Source organism: Cervus canadensis, chromosome 11, assembly GCF_019320065.1.
Source record: "Cervus canadensis isolate Bull #8, Minnesota chromosome 11, ASM1932006v1, whole genome shotgun sequence".
Classification (NCBI taxonomy): Eukaryota; Metazoa; Chordata; class Mammalia; order Artiodactyla; family Cervidae; genus Cervus; species Cervus canadensis.
The window spans coordinates 42,938,018-42,961,475 of NC_057396.1; the positions used below are offsets into that span (position 1 = coordinate 42,938,018).

General features: G+C 54.0%; 1 protein-coding gene across 6 annotated transcripts; it reads left to right on the plus strand.

Annotated features, from left to right (window-relative positions):
• Window positions 1-362: 362 nt before the first annotated feature.
• Window positions 363-23,458, plus strand: APBB1 (amyloid beta precursor protein binding family B member 1). Of its 6 annotated transcripts, none has more exons than XM_043481383.1 (15): window positions 363-539; window positions 7,302-8,033; window positions 14,476-14,651; window positions 14,750-14,806; window positions 14,890-14,975; window positions 15,072-15,135; window positions 15,550-15,699; window positions 16,060-16,187; window positions 16,292-16,297; window positions 16,576-16,690; window positions 16,840-16,924; window positions 17,356-17,439; window positions 22,364-22,479; window positions 22,624-22,800; window positions 22,883-23,458. In XM_043481383.1, the coding sequence occupies exons 2-15, from the start codon at window positions 7,316-7,318 to the stop codon at window positions 23,048-23,050; spliced, it is 2,130 nt and encodes a 709-aa protein (XP_043337318.1). In that variant the 5' UTR covers window positions 363-539; window positions 7,302-7,315; the 3' UTR covers window positions 23,051-23,458. The 6 variants fall into 6 exon arrangements, with proteins under 6 accessions (XP_043337318.1, XP_043337319.1, XP_043337315.1 ...); XM_043481380.1 differs by lacking the exon at window positions 363-539 and adding an exon at window positions 611-907; XM_043481384.1 differs by lacking the exon at window positions 16,292-16,297.

The window sequence follows — 23,458 nt, forward strand, 5'->3', positions numbered from 1 at the left end:
CCTTCCTTCACACTTCTCATGTGCATTCTCCCCTTCTTCTGGCCCTCCTGGGAATTTCTGCCAGGGAGCTATTCGTTCTTCACGTCTGCAAGGCCTTGGAGTCACAGTCTCACGTCCAGCCGCAGGGGTAGGGTGTGAAGAAACATCCGGGCTCCAGTTTGTTTCCCCCACTTACCTGTGACCGCAGACAAGTCGCTTTACCTTTCTGAACCTCAGCATCTTGTCTGCAAACTGAGGATAATCAGAGCGGCGACTTCACAGGGCTGGTGTGAGCACGAATGCGTACAAAGGGTTTAACACAGAGCCTGGCACCGTGAAAGCGGTCAATAAATACGAGCTATTATTATCACCAACGCTGTGTCCTCATCGCTTACCACCAGGACGTCAGGGAGTGTTGCCGCAAGAGCCGAGCAGGCGGCCTCCTCCAGCCCCTCCCCACGCGGCCGCGGCCCGGGCACCGCCACCGCCGCTCCCGCTCCAACCTCGTCTGAGCGTCGCCCGGCGGCGGTGCGGGGCCAGGGCCCTGCGGGGCGCGCAGGGTGAGTCCGGGGTCCCCTGGCGGAGGGCGGTGCCGGGCTGGGCGGGGGTCGGCCGATGCTGGGGCCGCCCTCTGGGACCTGGGGACCCACCCGGGCGCAGGGACGGCGGCCGGCGAGGGGGCTGGGGGCGCGGGGCTCCCCGAGGCCACAGGGCGCAGTAGGGAGGGATCCTCTGCTCGGCCGCCGAGGGGCCCAAGATGGCGCCCCTCCCCCACCCCTGCCCCGCGCGCGCCTCCGCCGCTCCGGGCGCGGCCCCGCGGCCCGCGCGCTCCTGGGCGGGGGATGTTGTGATGGAGAAGCTGCCGCCGAGCCCGAGCCCCGCAGCCTGAGCCACCTCCGCCACCTGGGCCTGGGGCCTCCCCGCGCAGGTAGGAGCTGCCCCTGACGGCGCCCAACCTGGGCTGTCGGATCCCTGTCCCCCGCGGCCCGCGGATCCTGCCGCCCGAACCTCGCGGCGGCCTGCGTCCCCCCGGCCAGGCCCCATCCCTGCGGGCGGCCCTCCCACCGCGTATTCCGACCGCCCTCCTGTCCCCTCCTTCCAAGGTCCGACTCTGCTAAGGTCCTCACGCCGTTCCCTCCCCGACCTTTACCTGCTGCCCCTCCGGAATGAATAGGGAGCGATAAAAAGGAACGGACAGCTGGGGGCGGTGGGGGATGGGGGAGGGGAATTAGGGGATGGGGGAGGGGTGGTCGAGGACTGGGAAGGGGACTGGGGCGAGGTGGGCCAGCAGGCCGCATGAATTCCTGCAGGGACCCAGGCCTGAAATCTGTCAAGCCGCATTCTGTTGCCCTCGGCGACCGAGGGGTGTGCCCTGGGGCCGGCTGGCCCCAGCTCAGCCTGGAGGCCTAGCGCTGGCTGGAGCACTCATTAGAAGCAGTTTTCCCATTGTCGATTCAGAGGATATTTCCAATCTATTTTGAACCTGCCTGTGTGTTTCTTGCTTTCCCAGCCCCTCGGAGCCCCAGCTGGCTACACTCCTTAAAGCCAGAACCTCCTCTACGCTTTGGTATCTTTATTTCCTCGCTTCCCATTCATTCTTAAAACCACTTCACTCCATCTTCTGTCTCTGGCATCTATGGAAACTGCTCAAGCCAAGGTCACTGGAGATGTCCATGTGGCCAAATCTAATGGCCACTTTTCCTGCACCTCCTTGCCATTTCTTGGTGTCAGTGGTGTGGGTCGACTCTTCCTGAAACATTTTCTGGGTTTCTCTCCTGCAGCCTTGTCTGCTCCTTCTCAGTCTCGTTTGCTACCTCCTCCCCTTTCTTTAGTTGCTGGTGACGCTCTTGGTTCTTTCCTAGACTGTCTCCTCTCATTCTGCACTTCCTTCTCATATTTTATTCACTCTCAAGTCTCCAAATTTCAACTCTCAGAAATGGATACTTTCCAATCAGCTACCCAAGCTGGAATCCTGGGCAACATTCTAGATTAATCTCTGTCTCTCACCCTATATCTTATGTCAACAAGTTCTGCCACATCCCCTACCTAAGTATTTTTCAAATTCATTCATTTCACTCCATCTCACCCACTGCTGCCAAACTTAATCTAGGCCACACACCCCCTTTTTTCCTTGATTGCCTTGATAACATACCCTCTTGCTTACTTCCCCTTAATACTCTAACATAATTTTTCTTTACTAAAAGAAAATCTATCCAATCATTTATTTATTCAGCAAGTGTGCTTTGAGCACCTAGTATATACCAGGTATTGTTAGGCACTGAAGATTAATGATGAGCAAAATACACTATGCCCTTGTTCCCATGGAGCTGATGGTCTAAGGGGAAAGTCAGATAAGAATAAAATTACAGATATAATAAATACCACGAAGGGAAAGGTGAATGGTGTCTTGAGAACACACAGGAGCACAAGCTAAACTGTACTGGAGGGTAGCGAGAGAGGACTGAGGAAGGCTAAGAGCATGACATTTGAACTAAGCGGTAAAGGATGAGTAGGAGTTAAGCTGGGAGGGTAGGGAAAGGGAGTTCTGGGCAGATGGGGAATCGTGTGTAAATACCTTATGGAAGGAGAGAGCATGATGTCTTCAAGGAATCAAAAGAAGACCAGTGATGCTGGATGGCAAAGTGCCAAACGTGGAAGGAAGGTGGAGGCCAGGCTGAGATGGATAATTTAGGGCATGTTAAGAATTTTGATCATAAAGCCTTTGTCCTTGGTGTGGACTATTGATGGTAGTAGATGTAGAACGTCAATCAAATCCAAAAATTTTTCTTGGATAAAAGATCGTCGGTACTTGGGGATAGATTGAATATGGGGAGAGATGGAGAAGGTGGTGTCAAGGATGGAATTCCTACTTCTGGTTTATAGAACAGGTTGGATGGTCATGTTATTCCATGAGCCAGGATCCTGAAAGAGGACCAGTTAGGGTGTGGGAGAGAAACATGAGTGAGTATGTTGGTTTGAGAGGCCTTTGAGACATCCAGCTAGAAATATTGAGTAGAAAGTTGAATGTATCTGTCTGGAGCTCAGATGAATGTTCCGAAATGGAGGTATACTTTTGGAAATCATCAGTTTGTAGGGGGCAACTGAAGTTATGGGCATGAATGAATACTTGTATTGAATATTGGGTGAGAATGAGAAAACAGCATGAGAATAAGCCATGAGAAACTCCAGCAGAGGAAGATGAGCCAGCAAAGGAGTGTAAGAAACCATCAGACAGTATCAAGAGTGTAGGAAGAAAACCAGGAGATATGGTGTGTGGAAGCCTTGGCCAAAAGCTGGATGAGAGGCCACGGTGTCAGATGCTGCTGAAAGTACAACCAGGATGAGGACTCCAAGTGTCTGTTGGAGTAAATGACACTGGGGTCATGTTGACCTTGGAAGGAGCTGTTACTGAGGTGTGTTGGGAGTGGAAGCAGGACTGGAAAGAGTTGAAGAGTGAGACCCAGGTGAGGAAATGGCAACTGTGAGAAAAGACGGCTCTTTCACAAAGTTCATGGTGTCAGGTCAGGAAAGATTCTGTGTTTAAGTTGGGAGAGAGTGGATCTCATTGAGGAACCACTGACTACATGGAAGAAAAAATGGATCAACAGTGGTTAAAAAAAGATTCCTAGAAAGGCATGAAAGGAATTTAAATGACAGGTGAAGCAATTGGTTTTGGAGAAAAGGAGAGAAATGAATAGATGCTGAGTCAGTACGTTTTTGGGTCTGAGGATGTTCTCTGGCTGATGGCTCCCATTTCCTCAATGAATTAGGAGTGGGGGAGGGCGGCGTTATCCTCTGAGAGGGAGGGGTGGTGAAGGGGTTGGTCCAAGGAGAGCTGTGTTCTTGTCTCAGGCAGGTCTTCACTGATGTCTTGGCTAAAGTAAACCTTGGCATCCTGTAGTACCCATACAATAAGCAGTCAGGCTAAAAAACCATTGACCTTGAGCAGGATTCACCCCCTACCCCCGTGGTCTCCTGTCAGCCCGTTCAGGTTTAGTGGCCACTCATATTTCCTCCCCTGAGGAGCCTGCCTGCTCCCTGCCTTGAGCCAGAATCCATGTGGCTCCTTCCATCCTTGGAGAGGTCCCAGGTGTGAGTAGCACCAGTAGGAGGGAAGAGGTTGGGTTGTGCCCCCTCTTGAAGATACTGAGCAACTGGTCATTCTTTGACCTTAAGAAATGAAGTGAAGGTGATGGCGCTTTCTTGGGACAGGCACTCAGGCTTCAGCCGTCACAGCAGAACACCCGCTTCCCTCCCCCAGTGCTTTCTGCCCCCGTGAGCAGATGGGCAGGGCTGTCCTGAAGTCACCCTGACTCCTCGGAGTCCCAGCCTCACAGGACACGTGCCCTTCTTAGACCACACCTCCAGATGCCAAGGAGGTCGGTGCCGAGTGCTGAGAAACCCGGCTCCACACACTCCTGCTTTAGAGGAGGGCCCGTCATCCCTGTGATGCTCCGAGCGTGGCGCAGTCATGGGGTCTTTCATCTCCTGAAACTCAGAGGAACAGCCTTTGAGCCAGGATGTCAGTTTAAGCCAACCTCCCCCCTTTTCCCCTAGATCTCAGACCTTGCTTGCCTGGGACCCCATACTACTTCCTTCTCAGGGACCCTTCAGCATTCTCCAGCACCCTCCCTGATTCTCCTTCCCCGGCCCATGTGACCACACAAGCCTGTCTCAGTATCTATTCCCAGTTAGTTCTGAGCTACCTAGTTCTTTGTTCCTCTTACCCCTCCATCCTGACCAGGGGCCCACCCTGCAGATGCCCGACACACACTCTTTGGTCATGGAGTGTGAAGTTGAGTAAGACACAGTCTCAGATGTTCCATTGGAATGCGGTGGTGCTGGGCATGGTGAGATGCAGAGGAGGGAATGGGCACCTGAGGAGGGGAGAGGGGACCAACCAGGAAAGACTTACTGCTTAGGAGCTGCGTTGGCTAAGCCAGTTTTGAAACCTGATCAGAGGTCCTCACAAAGGGAGACAGGATTCCAAGCCGAGGGATCAGTGTAAACAGAGCCTGGGTTCGGTGGGTGTGACACGTTCTAGAGTCCACCATTCTTCCTGTGGCTGGGGCATAAGCTGAGGAGGAGGCAGGATGGGGAGGGGGTTTGAGGGGTCCCAAGGATTGGCTCAAGGAGGCTCTTGGTGATCTGCTAACGAGCGCAGACTTTATCCTAAAGGCAGCGGTGAGCCATCTAATTTTTTGAGCTGGAGGGTGACACAATCTGGTTTCCATTTTTGGAAGATTACTGTAGTTCTGGATAGAGGCAGAGCCGTTTATTTTTCTCATTGGTGCCAGTGGCCATGAAATTTTTCATCGCCCAGGGGAAGCCATACTGAGCAGACCAGCAGTCAGTTACGTGGGAGGCAGACACGTGGACAGGAACCATTTCTCATTTCTTTCACAGATGTGTGCATGGCATCATGCTAGGGTCTGAGGAGCTAGAAATGACGGAGAGGTGAGCTATGGCACCCGCCTCACAAGCGGGGCACTGCACCCAGGAGATGACCAAGCCTTGCCAGGCAGCCTAAACACCCCCCTACAGTCAGTGCTCAGGGTTGAGGGCTCTGCCAAGGAGGCAGGAAGAACTGAGGCCGTGGGTTCAGGGAGACAAAGAGCTCAGGGTGAACAGGGAGCTGAGAACTCTCAGGTGAGAAATTGAGGAGAAAGAACTGTGCAGTGAGAATCACAGAGGAAGGCATGCATTGGGGGCAAACAGTGGGGTCAGCTGCCTGTTGGGGGAGGTCAGGTAGGAAGAGAGAACTCTGAGTGAGGCCATCAGGGAGGGGAGGAGAGTGTGATGGGGCCATCTAAGAGGGTCAGGATGCGAGAAAATTGAGTAGTTTGGTGAGGGAGGACAAATTGTGAGGGGGGCATCCAGGGAGTGAGCACATTATAGTGGGGGTCAGAGCAAGGGAGAAGCCTCGAGTGGAAGGTCAGGGAGATAGGGAGGGTGGAATGGGGCTCTGAGGGTGGGATCAATCATTAGGGTGATGGGGTGGGAAGCCTGATAGGTGGAGAAGGTGATCCACAAAGGGCTTCTGAGGATGCAGGAGGGGGTTCAGGGGGCCAGGAGGGGTGGACTGTCACTGAGGAACAGGTGAGCCCCTCACCAGAAGGGCCAGTGGAGTTTGGTTGTGGCACCGTGGGCAGTGGCTGACACATGGTAACGTGACCACTGTGTGTTTTCTGAAACTGGCAGAGGGGATGCTCAATGGGGCCAGAGGAGATGGGAGGGCAGATTCATACATTGATTCAACAAGTATTTATTGAGTTCTTGCTTTGTGTCAGCACTGAGCTAAGCTGTAGGCATACTGCATTGAATAAAAAAAGGCAAATTCCTCACCACCATGGAACTCAAATTAGAGTCATGAGAAGACAGTCATTAAACCAAGTAAATAATAAATTAGCTTGTTAGACAGTACTGGTGCTGGGGAGTTTGGGGACGGCTGGGAGGGGGCATGGTGGCCTACAGTTTTAGGGTATTCAGGGAAGGCCTCCCTGAAAAGGTGACATTTAGGCAAAGACCTAAGGGGCTGATGGTCCAGATCAAAGGCTCTTGCAGTGACCCAGAAGCACTATAGGTGCTGGCAGAGGAACTGGTACCCGAGGTGAGATACGTTATAGAAACAGTCCCCAAAATGCAGCTTCAACGGGTCGAAGGAGCCATGAATTGGAGCTCGAGGCCCTTGTTTTGTGACCTGAGGGCTCAGGACCTTGCCCTTGGGGTCTTGGTCTGCAGTTCGTTCTCTCTTGTCTTCCCAGTCCCTCGTACGGGGTGGACTTGGGGCCCATTTGGGCCCAGTGATTTATGATGAGAGCAACGGAGCCCGGGGAGCTCACAGTGTTGGGGCTGTGGGTAGCAGTGTGGCAGGAGGCAGGGAGCAGGCAGTGTCTAGTGTCTAGAACACAGGAGCTAGCTCCTCACCAGCCGCACTCCTGGTACAATAAGCCCCAGTTGGATGAGTTGGGGGTGGGGATGCACAGAGAGCCATTGTTATGGAGTCTCTGCCATTGGGAGCGAGGGCAAAGCAGGGGCTGGCTGTGCTAGCCCTGGAAGCTCGGGGCTGGGGGTTTAGGGAGGGGGTGGACCTGGCCTGGGCCTGGCTGCTGCAGGTGGTGGTGGAGTGGGTGTGGTGGGGATGACGGACAAGGTGGAGCCCAGTTACTCTCCTGGGATGACAGCTCACAGGACACAGTGGTATGTGCTGGCCTGCTGAGGGCAGGGAGGTGAGGAGGTGCAGGGCACAGGCCTGGGGCTGAAGCAGGGGTGTTGCTCTGCTGACCTGGAGGCTCAGCGTGGTCTCCTCTTCCCACTTGCAGGATCTGCTGAGGCCATGTCTGTTCCATCATCCCTGAGCCAGTCGGCCATTAATGCCAACAGCCACGGAGGCCCCGCACTGAGCCTGCCCCTGCCCCTGCACGCTGCCCACAACCAGCTGCTCAACGCCAAGCTGCAGGCCACGGCCGTGGGACCCAAGGATCTGCGCAGCGCCATGGGGGAGGGTGGTGGGCCTGAGCCGGGCCCCGCCAATGCCAAGTGGCTAAAGGAGGGCCAGAACCAGCTCCGGCGGGCCGCCACAGCCCACCGCGACCAGAACCGCAATGTGACCTTGACCCTGGCTGAGGAGGCCAGCCAGGAACCCGAGATGGCACCCCTGGGCCCCAAAGGCCTGATGCACCTGTACTCTGAGCTGGAGCTCTCCGCCCACAATGCGGCCAACAGAGGGCCGCGAGGACCCGGCCTGATCATCAGCACCCAAGAGCAGGGCCCGGACGAGGGAGAGGAGAAGGCGGCGGGGGAGGCCGAGGAGGATGATGAGGAAGAGGAGGAGGAAGAGGAGGAGGACTTATCTTCTCCCCCAGGGCTGCCAGAGCCCCTGGAGAGTGCGGAGGTGCCCCCTGGGCCCCAGGCCCTGGCAGACGGCCCCCGAGAGCACAGCAAGAGTGCCAGCCTCCTGTTTGGCATGCGGAACAGCGCAGCCAGCGACGAGGACTCGAGCTGGGCCACCTTATCCCAGGGCAGCCCCTCTTATGGCTCTCCGGAGGACACAGGTATCTTGTGCAGCTTGACGTGGGGAACATGGGAGGGGGAGAGGGCAGAAGGTGGGTCCCTCCGTACAGAGGCCGGGGTGCGCCTGGGTGGGGGTCACCGAGCCCGTGTCCTCAGTCCTCAGCAGGCCATGCCCTGCTTTTCCGGCAAGAAATGTCCCTACATACTGAGAGTGCTTGAACAAGTGGATAGACCTTTCCGTCACACACCCCCGATGAATGATGGACTGGTCTGTTTATGAGGCACTTACCAAGTACTGGCTCTCTGCTCAGTATTATGGTATTAAATCTGCACGCCAATAGGAGGTAGATATCATTAGTATGCCCATAGTACAGGTGACAAAAAATGGGCCTGGAGAGATTTAGTCCTCTCCCAAGGTCACACATGGGCTTCCCTGGTGGTTCAGATGGTAAAGAATCCTCCTGCAATGCGGAAGACCTGGGTTCCATCCCTGGGTTGGGAAGATTCCCTGGAGAAGGGAATGGCTACCCACTCCAGTATTACGGCCTGGAGAATTCCATAGACAGAGGAGCCTGGCAGGCTACAGTCCATGGGTTGCAAAGCGACGGACACGACCGAGCGACTTCCACTTTCAAGGTCACCCACAGTCTGAGGTCACAGTAGAACTGGGATCGAAACCAGGTCTAAGTGCAGACCCGAACTCTTGGCCCTTATGCTGTCACCGATGCCTACAGCCTGACAAACCTAGGTGCCCTCCAGGCAGTTTTCAACAGCGGCAGCTCCCCACAGAGGTCTATTTGGAAGGATTGGAGTGTTATGTACAGAGCACCACACTGGATGTTGCAAGAGTAATGTTTTGTCAGGAAGAGGATATTGACTAAAAGGAAACGAAGAATAAGAGAATGCTTTGTTGGGATGGGGGGATAGATATTAGGACTCCAAGGATTGATCCTTCAGTGGGTCCCATTTAAAGAAGTTGAGTCTCTGCATTTGCTAGTGTCACATGGAGATGCAGATAGAGCTGAGGAGCAAAGGGCAGAGATAATGGGCTGCAGCCACAAGCCTGTGCTGGATGGTAGTGTAAGGAAAGACTCTTCCCACTCCAGGCAGCAGGCACCTTACCCCAGACTGGAGAACCTTGGCAGGGAGCAGGCAGTTCAGATGAGCGAAGGGCAGCATGCCATCCCCTTTCAAAAAACTTACTATGGACATTTTCAGACATATACGAAAATAACAGAATAATGAACCTGACTTATTACTCATGACCCGGTTTCAACAATTATCAACACATGGCTACCCTTGTTGCATCCATACCCCCACCTACTACTCCTGGGCCCCAACCTAGGCTATTTTGAAGCAAATAGATCTGTAAATGTTCACTCATGCATTTCTTTAAAAAAAAAAAAATCTTGATTGATTGATTTTTGGCTGCACTTGGTCCTAGCTGCTGCGGTGGGCGTTCTCTAGTTGAGGCAAGTGGGGGCTACTGTCTTGTTACGGTGCTCCGTCTTCTCATTGCTGTGGCCTCTTTTGTTGTGGAACACGGGCTCTTGGACGCTCGGGCTTTAGTAGTTGTGGCACATGGGCCTAGTTGCCCTGTGGTGTGTGGAATCTTCTCAGACCAGGGATCGAACCCGTGTCCCCTGCAGTGGCTGGCGGATTCTTAACCACTGGACCACCAGAGAAGTCTCCCAACTCGTGCATGTCTAAAATATGAAACACTTTTTAAAAATCCAGGGACTTCTGGTGGTGCAGTGGTTAAGGCTCTGTGTTTCCATTCCAGGGGGGCACAGTTTCCATCCCTAGTTGGGAACTAAGATCCTACATGCATGCTCCTGCCCGCCGCCCCACCCCCGTCAAAAAAAATCCAAACTACTAAAATCACGCGCACAGAAATTTAACAGTACTTCCTCAATATCACTGAATATCTAGTCAGTGTTGACATTTCCCAGTTGTCTAATGAATGTGCTCCCTGCCCTTTTAAAATTTGATTCATTTCATCAGTATCCAAATAGGAACAGACCTTTTGATGGTTGGTACGTCTCACAGTTTCTTTTGATCTGTACCTTATCCCTCCATTTCTATTTTTGCTCGAAGTTTTGTTGTTTCAATTGAAGCCACTGTGTTGTGTTGCCCTGGGTTTTCCCTGTTCTGGATTTGAACAAGTTCCACTTCCCCTGGATTTCCCATAAACTGGCAGTGAGTTCTGGAGCCTTCATCAAATTCAGAGTTTTTGTTTGTGTTTGTATTTTGTTTGAAAGGACACTTCACAGGTGGTATTGAGTACTTCTACCAAAGACAAAATCTAATTGCCTGTCTTTGGAGGGATGTTAGCGACCGTCAGTGATCTTTGCCCAGATACCCTTTATAGGGAACTGCTGCTACTCCACTCCAGCTGGTTACTCATAGGGTTAGGTGTGGGGAAATGTCGTCTCAGTGGAGCCAGTTCTTCAAGGGAAACTGAAAACTAGATATTGATGTGAAACATCCCAATTTCTAAATGTTAGCAACCAAGTTTGTTTTTTAAAAAAGTACCACACAGGCCAAACAAAATCTATCTGAGGCTTACACCAGTCTGCACGCAGCTTGTTTGCAATCTCTGCCTTAGGGGGTGTCAATCAGGGGCCAAACAATGGAGATCCTGGTTGCTCTGGGGTCCCTGGATGGTCACTATGGTGGTGGCTCCTATGAGCCTTCTGAGAGTGGGAGGACAGAACTACTCAAGGGCTGGGAAGAGTGTGCTGGGTGTGGGCAGTGACCTCAGCAAGGGAGCTGGTGTGGGAGAGGATGGGCAAGGATCAAGGTCTGCTGGAGGCAGTGGAGATCGAGAATCTAAGAATAGGCTGCGTCACTGCCTACTCTTCTTATGACTGTTGCTATGACCAGGAAGACCACAGAGGAAGTCTGGTCTCCTGTAGGAATGTGGTAGAACTGAGCAAACATTATTTTCTCTTTCCCACCCTAGAATCTCCACAAGGTTGTTAATTGAATGCCGAAGTATATGAATGAATGGATGGATGGATGAATGATGAGCGAATGATGAATGAATGAACTTTCCTACCTGCGTTGGGTTCATACTCAGTGCCAGGTCTTGTCCTAAATGCTGAGAATACATACTACAAGACAGATATTCCTGCCCTCATAGCACTCAGTCTAGTATTTTGACAGAAGTAAATAGGTAGTTTGAGCCCTGGGGTTGGGGAGGTACAGGAAGAGCATGGTAATAGACAGGAGGTGGGTCAGTTTTAAGAAGGGACCTTTACACTGATGCCCAGTAGGTGGTGCCAGATGAAGTTTGAGGGAATGGAGGCTGGGATCAGAGAGGATAAGGGGCATGTCCCAGGCAGGGGGAGAGACCAGGGGTGTGGGGAGTGGTCAGAGGTAAGGCTGAGGCAGGCAAATAGGGGCTCATAAAGTCCTACAAACTTGGTGGAGGAATTGGGTTCTGTCCTGGGGGCAAAGAGAAAACAATTAGAGTATTCAACTGGAGAAGGTTGTTAGCATTTTGGAACAATCATTTGGGCTGTAGCATGCAGTTCAGATTCAGTTTAGTTCAGTTCAGTCTCTCAGTCGTGTCCGACTCTTTGCAACCCCATGAATCGCACCACGCCAGGCCTCCCTGTCCATCACAAACTCCCAGAGTTTACTCAAACTCATGCCCATCGAGTCGGTGATGCCATCCAGCCATCTCATCCTCTGTCATCCCCTTCTCCTCCTGCCCACAATCCCTCCCAGCATCAGGGTTTTTTCCGGTGAGTCAACTCTTCGCATGAGGTGGCCAAAGTATTGGAGCTTCAGCTTCAGCATCAGTCCTTCCAATGAACACCCAGGACTTATCTCCTTCAGGATGGACTGGTTGGATCTCCTTGCAATCCAAGGGACTCTCAAGAGTCTTCTCCAACACCACATTTCAAAAGCATCAATTTTTCGGCGCTCAGCTTTCTTCACAGTCCAACTCTCACATCCATACATGACCACTGCATTTCAGTGCATTGGAAAGGGCTAAATAGGAAGAGGGAGGCCAACTTGGGAGGCTGTTGCAGTGACCTAGCTGGACTTCGGGAGTGAGTAGGGGTGGGGAAAGGGAGAGCAGGTGACTACATCTGGCTTAGCCAAGGAGGCCTGTGTGGGTGAGTGAATGATACATGAACCTTTGAGTGCGTGGGGGGAGCGCCTGAATGAACTGGTGCAGGAGTGAAAGTGTGCATTTCTAAATAAATGTGTGTTTGTGGAAGCAAGGACCGGGGTGGGGCTGTGCTCAGAGGGAGATGTGCCAAGCTCCAGAAGGGCCTCCCAGATGGTCCGGGGGGAGAGCGGCCCCTCCAGGACAGATCGGAAGGATGAAGCTCTTTGAGGCAGGAAGGTGCCGACTGACAGGGATGGCAGATGGATTGGTGTGTGTGTGACTCAGTCAGGAGATGGTGACCTGGTCCTCAGATTCAGGGGTATAAGACCCTTCAGGAAGAAGGGTGTGGCTCTGGGGGACACAGTTGCCCTGGGTGTGGTGTTCCTGGAAGGTTTGGCGGGAAAGCCCTGAAGATGGTGGAGGGTCTCCAGGGAAAAGCGGGCATTCTAATTCCCTAGGGCCTGAGGGGAGAGGAGGCTGGGGGGTGGGAGGCAGTAACGGGTACCTGGAGGCTGCATGGGCAAGAAGAGCCCCTCCTCTGTGAGGCCACTTCATTGGAAGCTGAGGGCGGTGAGGCGCCTTGCCAGAGTGACTCTCCCATCAGGTACGCAGTCACCTTGGTGTGGCCACGCCCACTTCCAGCCCTCCTCGCCTGGTTGCCCAGCAGCCTGGGTCTGGGGACTGACTGCCTGTCCCTCAGTGCTGCCTCTTGGACCAGTCAGGATTCCTGGTTTCCCTGGTAACGGGAAGCACGTCAGCAGTCTGGGCGCTCCCAGCCGGTCCTGGTGCTGCGGTTGCCGAGGAGACGCTGCAGCCTAGCTGGGCCCTGGCAGGTGAGGGGGGTTGGTTCTGGGAAACCCCAAGCCCAGCCTCAAGCTTGCTGGGGCCCAGCCCCTGAAGCCCACTCTCCCACTTGAACTGCTTGGCAGATTCTGGGCAGGGGCGGGATCCCTGGGAGCCTGGAAGCCACACCCTGTTCGCACAGAGAGCTCTAGGCTTTGCAGGGCCCCAGGTGGCCGGGGTGTTCCCACGAGGTTGAGCCTCCTGTCATCCCTAAGGCCGGGCTTGACTGTGGCGCTGAGGTGACTGCTGCGGGGGGGTGGGATGGAGATTCAGGATTGGGGGAGGGGATCTAGGATCAGAAAGAAGAGGTGTGAGCAGGGACAGCTGGGGTCTCACGAGCCGCACCCTCCATCCCCACTCCAAGGGGATTCCCTCCCCTTGTGGTCCTGGCCCCTCCATGGAGAGCTCCAGGTGGGGGAGGATCCTGCCTGGCAGGCGCTCTGCCCTGGTGAGAAGTGGGCGGGATGAGCTGCTCTCTGCAGCCCAGCACCAGGCTGTGAGCCCAGCTGGCTGGACTGGAGGGGCTGTGAGGAGGCAGGGTGGAGCAGGAGGGGCTGGGAAGGAGCGCCATGTTCTCCCAGGACTTTTTCCTGGCAATCCTCCTGCAGGACAGTAGCCCAGGTGAGGGATAGCACCATGTGGGGCGGGGCTGACCGGGAGCACGGACGTGGTGGAGGCGGGAGCTGGGCTGCGGGGCTGGAATGGTGTGGCTCTGCTTGGGGCAGGGAGGGTATGTCACAGGTGTGTGGTGTACACGTGTGCATGAAATGTCTGCACGTGTGTGTGGCAAGGGTCAAGGTGTCTGTGGTATCTGCACACATGTGGCAGAGGTTGACATATGTTGCGTGTCTGAACGTGCATTCACTGTGGGTGTGGTACCCACATATGTTTTGGGGGGCATCTTGGATGTGGTCTTTGCACACGTGTGTGGCAGGGGCTGGAATATACATCTGTGTGTGCGCACGCCTTTGTGGATGGTGGCTGCATTAGTGGGTGGATGGAGTTGGCGTGTGTGTGTGTGTGTGTGTGTCCCTGCACATGTGTGTGCACCTGAACGCAATCCCGGCCATCTGTGTGGGTGTCTCCTGTGTGTGCACACCCTTGTGTTTGTGGGGGCTACACAGGTGTGTAGCAGAGCTTGTATATGTTGTGTGTCTGTGTGCATGTGTGTGCAGGCGCTGGTAAGTGTGTGCACTTGAGATATGGATATGTATGACAGGTCATTTGGGGTCACTCAACCTCCTTGCCCTCTCTCCGCCTCCCTCCTTCCCTCTGTATGGCCACATTAGCCAGGAGCAGGGCCCAGGAGGAGACCTGAGTCACATCCCCTGCTGGTGGCCCCCCCATGCTGTGACTCCAGACTTCAGGCTCTAGGTAGAAGCAGGAATCTTGCACTGGAGCCCTTCCCTCACCCCTTCTCCACCACTGGGTCTCAGGAGGGGACTGGGCATAGCACCCACGATTTTCTTGTTAGGTAGGCAGACCCTCACCAAGACCCCCCCCCCATCCGGCAGATTCCTTTTGGAACCCCAACGCCTTCGAGACGGATTCCGACCTGCCGGCTGGATGGATGAGGGTCCAGGACACCTCAGGGACCTACTACTGGCACATCCCAACGGGGACCACTCAGTGGGAGCCCCCGGGCCGGGCCTCACCATCACAGGGGAGCAGCCCCCGAGAGGAGTCCCAGGTGAAGCCCACAGGCCTGATGGTTCTGACCTGGGGTGGAGGGGGGTGCTGCTGGAGCAAGATGAGCCAGCCACTCCTTGCTCCCATCCCTGTTCCTAGCTCACCTGGACCGGCTTCACTCACGGAGAACGCTTTGAGGATGGAGAATTTTGGAAAGTGAGTGAGGGGACCTCCTTCATGATGGGGGAGCTGGAGACGGGTCATCGTTTGGGTCCTGATTTCTCTCTCCCCTTCCTCAGGACGAGCCCAGTGAGGAGGCCCCGATGGATTTGGGGCTGAAGGACCCCGAGGAGGGGATGTTGCCTTTCCCAGCTCAGAGCCTCAGGTGAGTGGGCTGGCAGTGGGATGGGTCTGCTTGGAAGGGGGCTTGGGACAGCTCCCTCTTCGGGGGCCTGTACCAAGTGTTACCATCTGCCTGCAGCCCGGAGCCATTGCCCCAAGAGGAGGAGAAGCTGCCCCCACGGAATGCCAACCCAGGGATCAAGGTGTGTTCAAGGCAATGCCTCTTCCCAAGTTGGGCCCCCGTGAACAGGAGAGCCCTCTGGTCAGGTTCTGGGGTCTCTCTGGTCTTACAGCTCCCCAGGCCCTGAGCTCTTGTGTCAGCACAGACCCTTGTGTCTGAGTAGGAGGCACTTCAGTTTATAACTCAGGCAGCCCTGTGGCTTGGCAGGGGGTCCTTCCTGGCTGGGCTCAGGTGCCTCCTGCCTAGGGGTCTCCTCTGAGACCATCAGCCCTCCTGCCATTCTGTCCTGTTTGTAGAGCCTCTAATGTCCTCCCACCTGCTGTGCTCTGAGTTGGGAACTCCTCTGGTCTCAGCAGAGTGCCCTGTGTCCTGGCTGGGGGCTCTTCTGGGTTTAGACCAGACCCTTTATCTCCCACCCCTCTTTTGTGTCTGGCAGTGTTTCGCCGTGCGCTCCCTAGGCTGGGTGGAGATGACCGAGGAGGAGCTGGCCCCTGGCCGCAGCAGCGTGGCAGTCAACAATTGCATCCGTCAGCTCTCCTACCACAAAAATAATCTGCACGACCCCATGTCTGGGGGCTGGGGGGAGGTGAGCTGGCAGGGTGGCAGGGCGGCGGTGAAGTGCAGAAACTGGGAGAGCTGGGAGAACCAAGCTGCCCCTCTGCCAGGGCTGGGGAGGGAGGTGTAGACTCACCAGGCAACAGTCTGTGAGATGGAAGTGTGACTCTTGATTGGGAGATGGTTATCTAACAGCGATGGGGTTGATAAAAGGAGTCACGTTGGACATGAGAGATGTGAGCTTTGTTAGAGTGAAGCCTGCAGGGTAGCTGGTCCGACACCAAAGCGAGGGCCCCAGACCAGTGGCTCACCTGCCTCGAGCTGGAAGTGGCAAAGATCAGCCAGCTTCCCGGCTGGGGCACCGCTAAGCATCTGCTTCCTGGGCCTTCAGGGAAAGGACCTGCTGCTGCAGCTGGAGGATGAGACGCTGAAGCTGGTGGAGCCGCACAGTCAGGCCCTGCTGCACGCCCAGCCCATCGTCAGCATCCGCGTGTGGGGCGTCGGGCGGGACAGCGGAAGGTGGGAGCAGGGCCGGGGCTCCGGGGTGGGGGCTCAGCCAGCAGTCAGAGCGAGGCTCTCCTCCCTAACTCTGTTGTTTGACTCTCTTGTGCTGCCGGACCCAGAGAGAGGTACTATGCCTAATTTACCCTGACTGTTCCTCTCCCCACCCCTGGGCCAGATGCAGCAAAGCGCCCAAGTCTCCCTAGTCCGCCCCGCCCCTCCCTGCGTGCTGTGCTCGCCCACCCTCCCCGACCTCGGCATGCTCGCTTGTCTATCCTCCGGCCAGAGGGCAGTGCCCGCAGGACAGCGACCCGAGGGCACATGGATGCAGAGGGCGTGGGTGGGCGGGAGTGAGGCTCTGGACTGAAAGTCACTGGGAGACACTGAGGCGCCCCTACCCCAACAGGGACTTTGCCTACGTAGCTCGCGATAAGCTGACCCAGATGCTCAAGTGCCACGTGTTTCGCTGTGAGGCACCCGCCAAGAACATCGCCACCAGCCTGCATGAGATCTGCTCTAAGGCACGGCCCCCTTCGCACCCTGGAGTAGCTGCCACCTTTGCTCTACAAGGACGTGGGTGGGGTCTTTGAGTGGGGAGAGGGTGGGCTCCGGGGCTACGAAGCCCTGACTGACCCGCCCTCCCCCTTCCCCCATCCCCTCCCTTCCTCAGATCATGGCCGAAAGGCGCAATGCCCGCTGCTTGGTAAACGGACTCTCCCTGGACCACTCGAAACTTGTGGACGTCCCTTTCCAAGGTCAGTGTCACAACCCCGCCACATCTGTCTCAGTTTTGTTGGCAAAGTTGGGGGGACACAAGAAGAGGCACAAGTTCCTGGGCAGAGTAAAAATAGTTCCTGGGCAGAGTCTCCATAGTAAAATGGAGACTCAGCACTTAACCTGGTGGTCCAGGGGTTAAGACTTAATACTTGTAATGAGGGGGGTGTGAATGAGACCCCTGGTCAGGGAACTAAGATCCCTCATGCCATGCAGAGTGGCCAAAAGAAAAAAGAAAAGTGGAGATTCAATTCTTGGAGTCAAATAAGTGGAGGGACTTTGGTTAAAGGGAGGCAGGGGAGGGGTGGAGGTAGGGCCTTGGCTGGGTCAGTGTTCAGCTTATGTCCTGGTGGTGGGGACTGGGAGAAGCAAGATCTGTCCCTGTGATTGATCCTCTTCTTTCCTCCTGCAGTGGAATTCCCAGCACCTAAGAATGAATTGGTACAAAAGTTCCAAGTCTATTACCTGGGGAACGTGCCTGTTGCTAAACCTGTTGGTATGTGTGTGCTTTGTCACCCAGGGGCCACCACCTTGATCTCAAAGCCCTTCCCACCCTCCGCCTCCCAGTACCTCTTACCAGACCTTCCTCGTGCTTGATGTCACCCTGCTCTTCAGAGCGCATCCCACCTTCTGTGCCTCTGTCCCAGCTTCACGCTGTGTCCTGGCTTCCCTGAGTGTGAACCAGTGAACCAGGCATATAGGGAGACCCATTCTTGAATCCCCTGGTAAAGCTTTGGTTAGGTTGGGAAGTAGGTCTTCAGTGACTAAAACGCCGGAGCAGCCAGGAGCTGTGTTTGGTACTACAGCACCAACTATGGACTGTGATCATCTAGAAAGGAAGCAGTGAGCATATTTATCAACATGCTTTGTGTTGGTAAAGTACTGCCTTACATGTCATTTAGTTCTTGAGGGTCCTGAGTTTTGGATTATGATGATAGCCATTTTATAGTTAAGGAAACTGAGGGTAGAGACTGTTAGGTTCACTCTGATATTTCTAGTACTTTCACAGTACCTGTTATTTACTTGTTCATCCACTTAGCAAATAACTATGAGGCCTACCATCTACCTGAGAGAACAATGGCCCCAGCCCTGCTTTCATGGAGGTTAGAGGAGATTACGGTAGGAAAAAAGAGGATTAAATCAAACAGTCACACAAATAAATGTATAATTACAATTTGAGTCATTTTACTGAAAGAAAGTAGCAAGATGCTGTGGAACTATGTAACAGAGGAGCTTCGTTTAGTCTGGGAAGTCAGAAAAGATTTGAGAAAGTGACATTTGAACTGAGATCAAAAAATAAATAAGATCTAATGTGCCCAAATGGGATGGAGACAGGAATAAAGTGGGGAAAGATCATTCCAGGCAGAGTGAAGATTGGGTGTGAAGATCCATCATGAAAGACACGTTAGTGTTTCAAAGGCATTGAGAAAAGCGATGCCAGGTGAGGCCAGGAGCTCGGCAGCGGTCAGACCCTGCAGGACCCCATAGGCCATGTTTATGATTTGTTCTTCATCCTCAAGTGTTAAGAAGCTATCAGAGAGTTTTCTGGAGTGCACTTGGAATAGTCATTTTAATTTTGTAAGGGCTTCCCTGGTGGCTCAGCTGGCAAAGAACTCTCCAGCCAAGGCGGGAGATGCTGGAGATATAGGTTTGATCCCTAGGTTGGGAAGATCCCCTGGAGAAGGAAATGGCAACCCACTCCAGTATTCTGGCCTGGAAAATTCCATGGGTTGAGGAGCCTGGTGGCTACAGTCCCTGGGGTCATAGAGTTGGATACGACTAAGCACACATGCACGCACCTTGGTGACACCATGGAGAAGGATGTTCAGCAGGTGGAGGCGGATGTGGGGGCCTCAGGAGGACCTTGCAGTAGCTGTGGCTGGTGTTGAGAGTATCTTGCACTGTACTGGGGCTGAAGAGGAGTGTGTGGATTCAAAAGGTTATTAGATGATTGAAGTCAACATGCCTTGGTTGGATGTGGGGTGAGGGACAGAGGCCTTAAGGTTGACCCCTGGCTTCCTGGCTTTTGGCACTAACTGGATAGTGGTGCCATTCTCTAAAGGTAGTAGGTACTGGAAGAGGCCAGTTTTGGTTTGGAGATTTGAATTCAATTTTAGGCATGCTCAGTTTGGTGTGTCTTTGGGAAGGTGCGTAGCAAACTCAAATTGGCAGCTGGATTCATAGAGAAGAGGACTGGGCTAGAGATACAAATGTGGGCATCGTTGGGTTAGAGAGGTAATCAAAGCCATGAGTCTGAAGATTGACCCTGGAACACAGGCAGCCACTGTGAGAAGGGATATTAGGCTAGGCCTGGCTGTGAGTGCCTCCAACATTTAGTGGACAGGGGAGGAGCAGGTGTGAGGTCAGGGGAAAAGAGATGGCTTCAAGAAATGGTCAGGTATCCTGCCAAAAGACACTCGGGAAGAACTCAACAGTATTTGGTGAAAGTATAAACAAACACACAAACGAAAGAATGCTCAGGTGAGAGCCCAAGAGATGCTGGACTGAGGACTCTAACCCTGGTCATCTTCAGTTCTCTGCTCTTCCCCTTACACCATGCTGACCGATGATCAGCACCATTACATTCAGTGAGGGAACCCTTCTTAGGGTGGGTATTGAGCTGGGGTGGAAGGAAGGCCTGGATTTGCAGAGAGGAGTAGACTGGATTCAGAGGCACTGCCACAGCTGTGGAGCTGGAGGTGAGAAGATGTGCGTGGGAGAGCAGGAAGGCCTTGTGACTCCGCCCTCCCCTTTGTGCTGCTTCCTCCTCCCTTTCACCCTCAAGTTCATGACTCTTCCAGTTATTGCATCACTCCCCTATCTACCTGCCATTCACGTAGCCTCTCAGTACGGTAAAGAAATTGTCTGCAGCCCCTGATGGATCCTCTGCTGTCCATCAGCTTAGTAAGTCTGCTCTGTAGAAACCAAGAGTTTCACACGGTAGTCCCTAAACTCACTTTATCATGCTTTATTTATGCTCCATTTTTAACCTGTGCAAGTTTAACATTGACCCCTCCTGAAGCTGCAATATTCACTCGTTAATCATCCATCCATCAATAAATGACTACCCAGTGCTTGATTTGTGCCAGGCACTGGTCTAGGTTCTTGGTATATGTTAATGAACAAAACTGCTTTTAAACCAAGATTCCTGCCTTTAAGTAGCTGACATTCTATTCAGAATAGATGGGCAATAAGTAAATTATATAGTATGTTGGAAGGCTACAGTTGAGATATGAAGCAAAGAGCCTACTCATCAGAAAAGACCATGATGCTGGGAAAGATTGAGGGCAGCAGGAGAAGGAGGCAACAGAGGATGAGATGGTTGGATAGCATCACCAACTCAATGGACATCAATTTGAGCAAACTCCGGGAGATAGTGAAGGACTTAGCAACTGAACAAGGATAACGGGGCTTGGGAGTTTGGGGCTGGGATCAGGGTGTAGGTTTCAGTCCTGAGCTGTTACCAAATACTACAGACTCTTTCCAGGTCACCTAGTTCCACTGTTGGCCCTGCCTCCATGGTGATCCTCCCTACTCTGGGGCCAGGTGCCACCCCAACAGCTCCATCTGCTTATTAGGCAGTCTGACTTTGATGTCTGGTCTCCATATGACTGGCATCAGTGTCATTCACATCTGAACCCTCTGCGGGCTGCCCTCACCCACCCACTCCTTCTTGTGTCATCACCCTCTACAGCTTCCGGGTTGCTGGGTTATTATACCAGTTTGGGTACATTTGCCCATTTGCCTTTCTCAGACATCTGGAATTCCTTCAGTCGATAAGGCCTGTGCTAGGACTGGGGACACAAACAATGAAGCTTGATTTCTGTCTTTGAGATGGCCATAGCCTGGTGTAAAGAAGTTCCTAGCAGTTACAAGATGTGCCAAGAGTTGTCTCAGCAGCTCCCTGTCTGCCTGCAGCAGGGAAGGCTTCCCAGACAGGAGGGCCTACGTGAACCCTGATGCATGAGAACTGGGAGTTTTGCAGACAGTCAAGAGGGGAGGAGCCCTCTGGAGGGAGGCTTTCCCTCAGTTACAGTCTGTCCCTCGAGGGCATTCTCTTCTTTTACTTTGTATTTCCCATCTGCCTAGCTGGGCATTAGCCAAGATTAGATGTTAATAATGCTACATAAATCATTTGACGCTCAGGGGGCAGTAAAATATGAAGCTTGACAGGTCAGATGAGGCCAGTTTTTGGAGGACTTCATGCCTAGGAGAGAAGTTTGGCTTTGATCCAGTCAGAGGTAAGATGAGCAAGGCCAAGGTGAGGGAGGACTTTGGGGGAAGGCATGTTTTCTGCCCTCAAAGGGTCCACGTGTTCTGTTCCTGGTGAGAGCCCAGAGGCACTGACGAGGCAAGCGGGCCTGAGAGCGGACCACCGTGTGTGCTTCTGCATTGGCATCAGTCACTCCAATGTCTTCACTGCAACCATACACAGATGACACAGCCAGCTCATGAACAGTGCAGGGAGCAGAACCTGTGCCCCATGCCGTGTGCTCCTGCCCTGGTTCTCTGCTGAGTACCAGCGGCAGTGGGATGCGTGGATGCATGGGTGGAAATGTTATAGGTGGAAGTGTTTAGTGGAAGTTAACATTGGGAGGTAACGGAAACATTGTTACAAGGGCAAGTTGATTGATCTAAAAGCCAGGAACCTTGGATTCCTTGGCTTTTGCATAAATCATAGAAATTACTGAGTGGGGAAAGATTTTGACAGTCCCTCTGGTTCTGAGACTAGGACTGTAGACAAGGGGCAGGGGAAAGGCCTGGCTAAGAACCCAGGCTCTGGAATCAGACTGCCTGTCTTCAGATCCTCATTTCTCAGTTGTGACCTAAGGTCAATTATCTGATTTCTCAATATAAGCTTCAGTTTCCTTGGCTGTAAAATGGTGATAAAGGGATCTGTTGTGAGATTGTGTATGACAGGGCACGCTAATGTCATAACATGGTGTGACACCTGAGACAACATTGCTCAAATGGAAATCTTAAAAAAAAAAATAAAACAAAGCCAAAAGCAAAGCTTGCATCTTGGGGTCTTAAGGACTGGCGAGAACTGGCCTATAGGAGCTGATTTAGGAGTCGTATAAAGCACTGCAATGTGTGAATGTGGAGAGCAAGGTATAGGGAGGATAGAGCTTTGGGGGCCAGTCTGCTTAGAAGGCTGGAGGAAGAGACAGAGTCAGTGAAGCAAAGCAAGCTTAGGATTCAAGATGGAAAAGACTAGAAATGTGCCAGGTCACTGAAACCGTGGAGGAGTGCACCAAAGAAGGGTATCTGTGCCACCTAGTCCAGGGCTGTGGGCAGGTGAAGTAGGGGATGGGGCAGAGACCCCGGGCTTGGCTGGGCAGAGCTGGACAGTCTAGCGTAGAGCTGGGGTGTCCTCTGTCCACCACTAGTAGTGCCATGTTCATGTCCTTATCTTTCAGGGGTAGACGTGATAAATGGGGCCCTGGAATCCGTCCTGTCCTCCAGTAGCCGTGAGCAGTGGACCCCAAGTCACGTCAGCGTGGCCCCTGCCACCCTCACCATCTTGCACCAGCAGGTAAAGATGTGGGTGGAGCAGGTATGGCAGGGCCCTGCCATGGAGGGGAAGGCCGGCAATGAGGGGAAGGGCCGCCAGGAAGATGGACGCACCCAGTGGAAGAGGGTCCTGCCATCCCTTTCTAACTGGTGCCCCTCCCCGCAGACAGAGGCAGTGCTGGGGGAGTGCCGGGTGCGCTTCCTGTCCTTCCTGGCCGTGGGCAGAGACATCCACACGTTTGCATTCATCATGGCTGCCGGCCCAGCCTCCTTCTGCTGCCACATGTTCTGGTGCGAGCCCAATGCTGCCAGCCTCTCGGAGGCCGTGCAGGCTGCGTGCATGGTAAGTGGGGAGGGTGGTGGAGCGGTGGCGCCCAGCCCACTTGGGGCAGGCTGCGGCATGACTGCACCTCCTGCCTCTGCAGCTCCGCTACCAGAAGTGTCTGGACGCCCGCTCCCAAGCCTCCACCTCCTGCCTCCCAGCGCCCCCAGCCGAGTCCGTTGCCCGGCGTGTGGGGTGGACTGTCCGCCGGGGCGTTCAGTCGCTGTGGGGCTCCCTCAAGCCTAAACGGCTGGGGGCCCACACCCCCTGAAGCCGTCCATGCTCCCTCCACCTGCTTGCATTGGGCCCCAGGGAACTCAAGGGTGTGGGGTGGGGAGGGGCCCTGCAGGCTATTATTGGACTTCAGGTCCCCCACCCAAGAGCTGCCCTCCCCAGTAGCTGGGGTTCCTCACCTGGGGGCTGGGAAGGGAGATCTAATTCTGCAAGTGACAATATTGGATTGAGAGAAGAGGAGCAGGAAGAGGAAGCAAGGCCAGCCCCAGCTCTCCATCCCCACGTTTCAGGTGGAGCAGGAGGAACTGGTCGAGGCCAGGCCCCATCTTCATAGGATCCTGCTGGGGCAGAAGGGAGGGGGGTTGGTCCAGGCATGGGTCCTCTCCCCTCTGCCCTGTGGGCACCTCTGCTGTACTGATATCACTAATAAAGTCTGCCCTGCTGA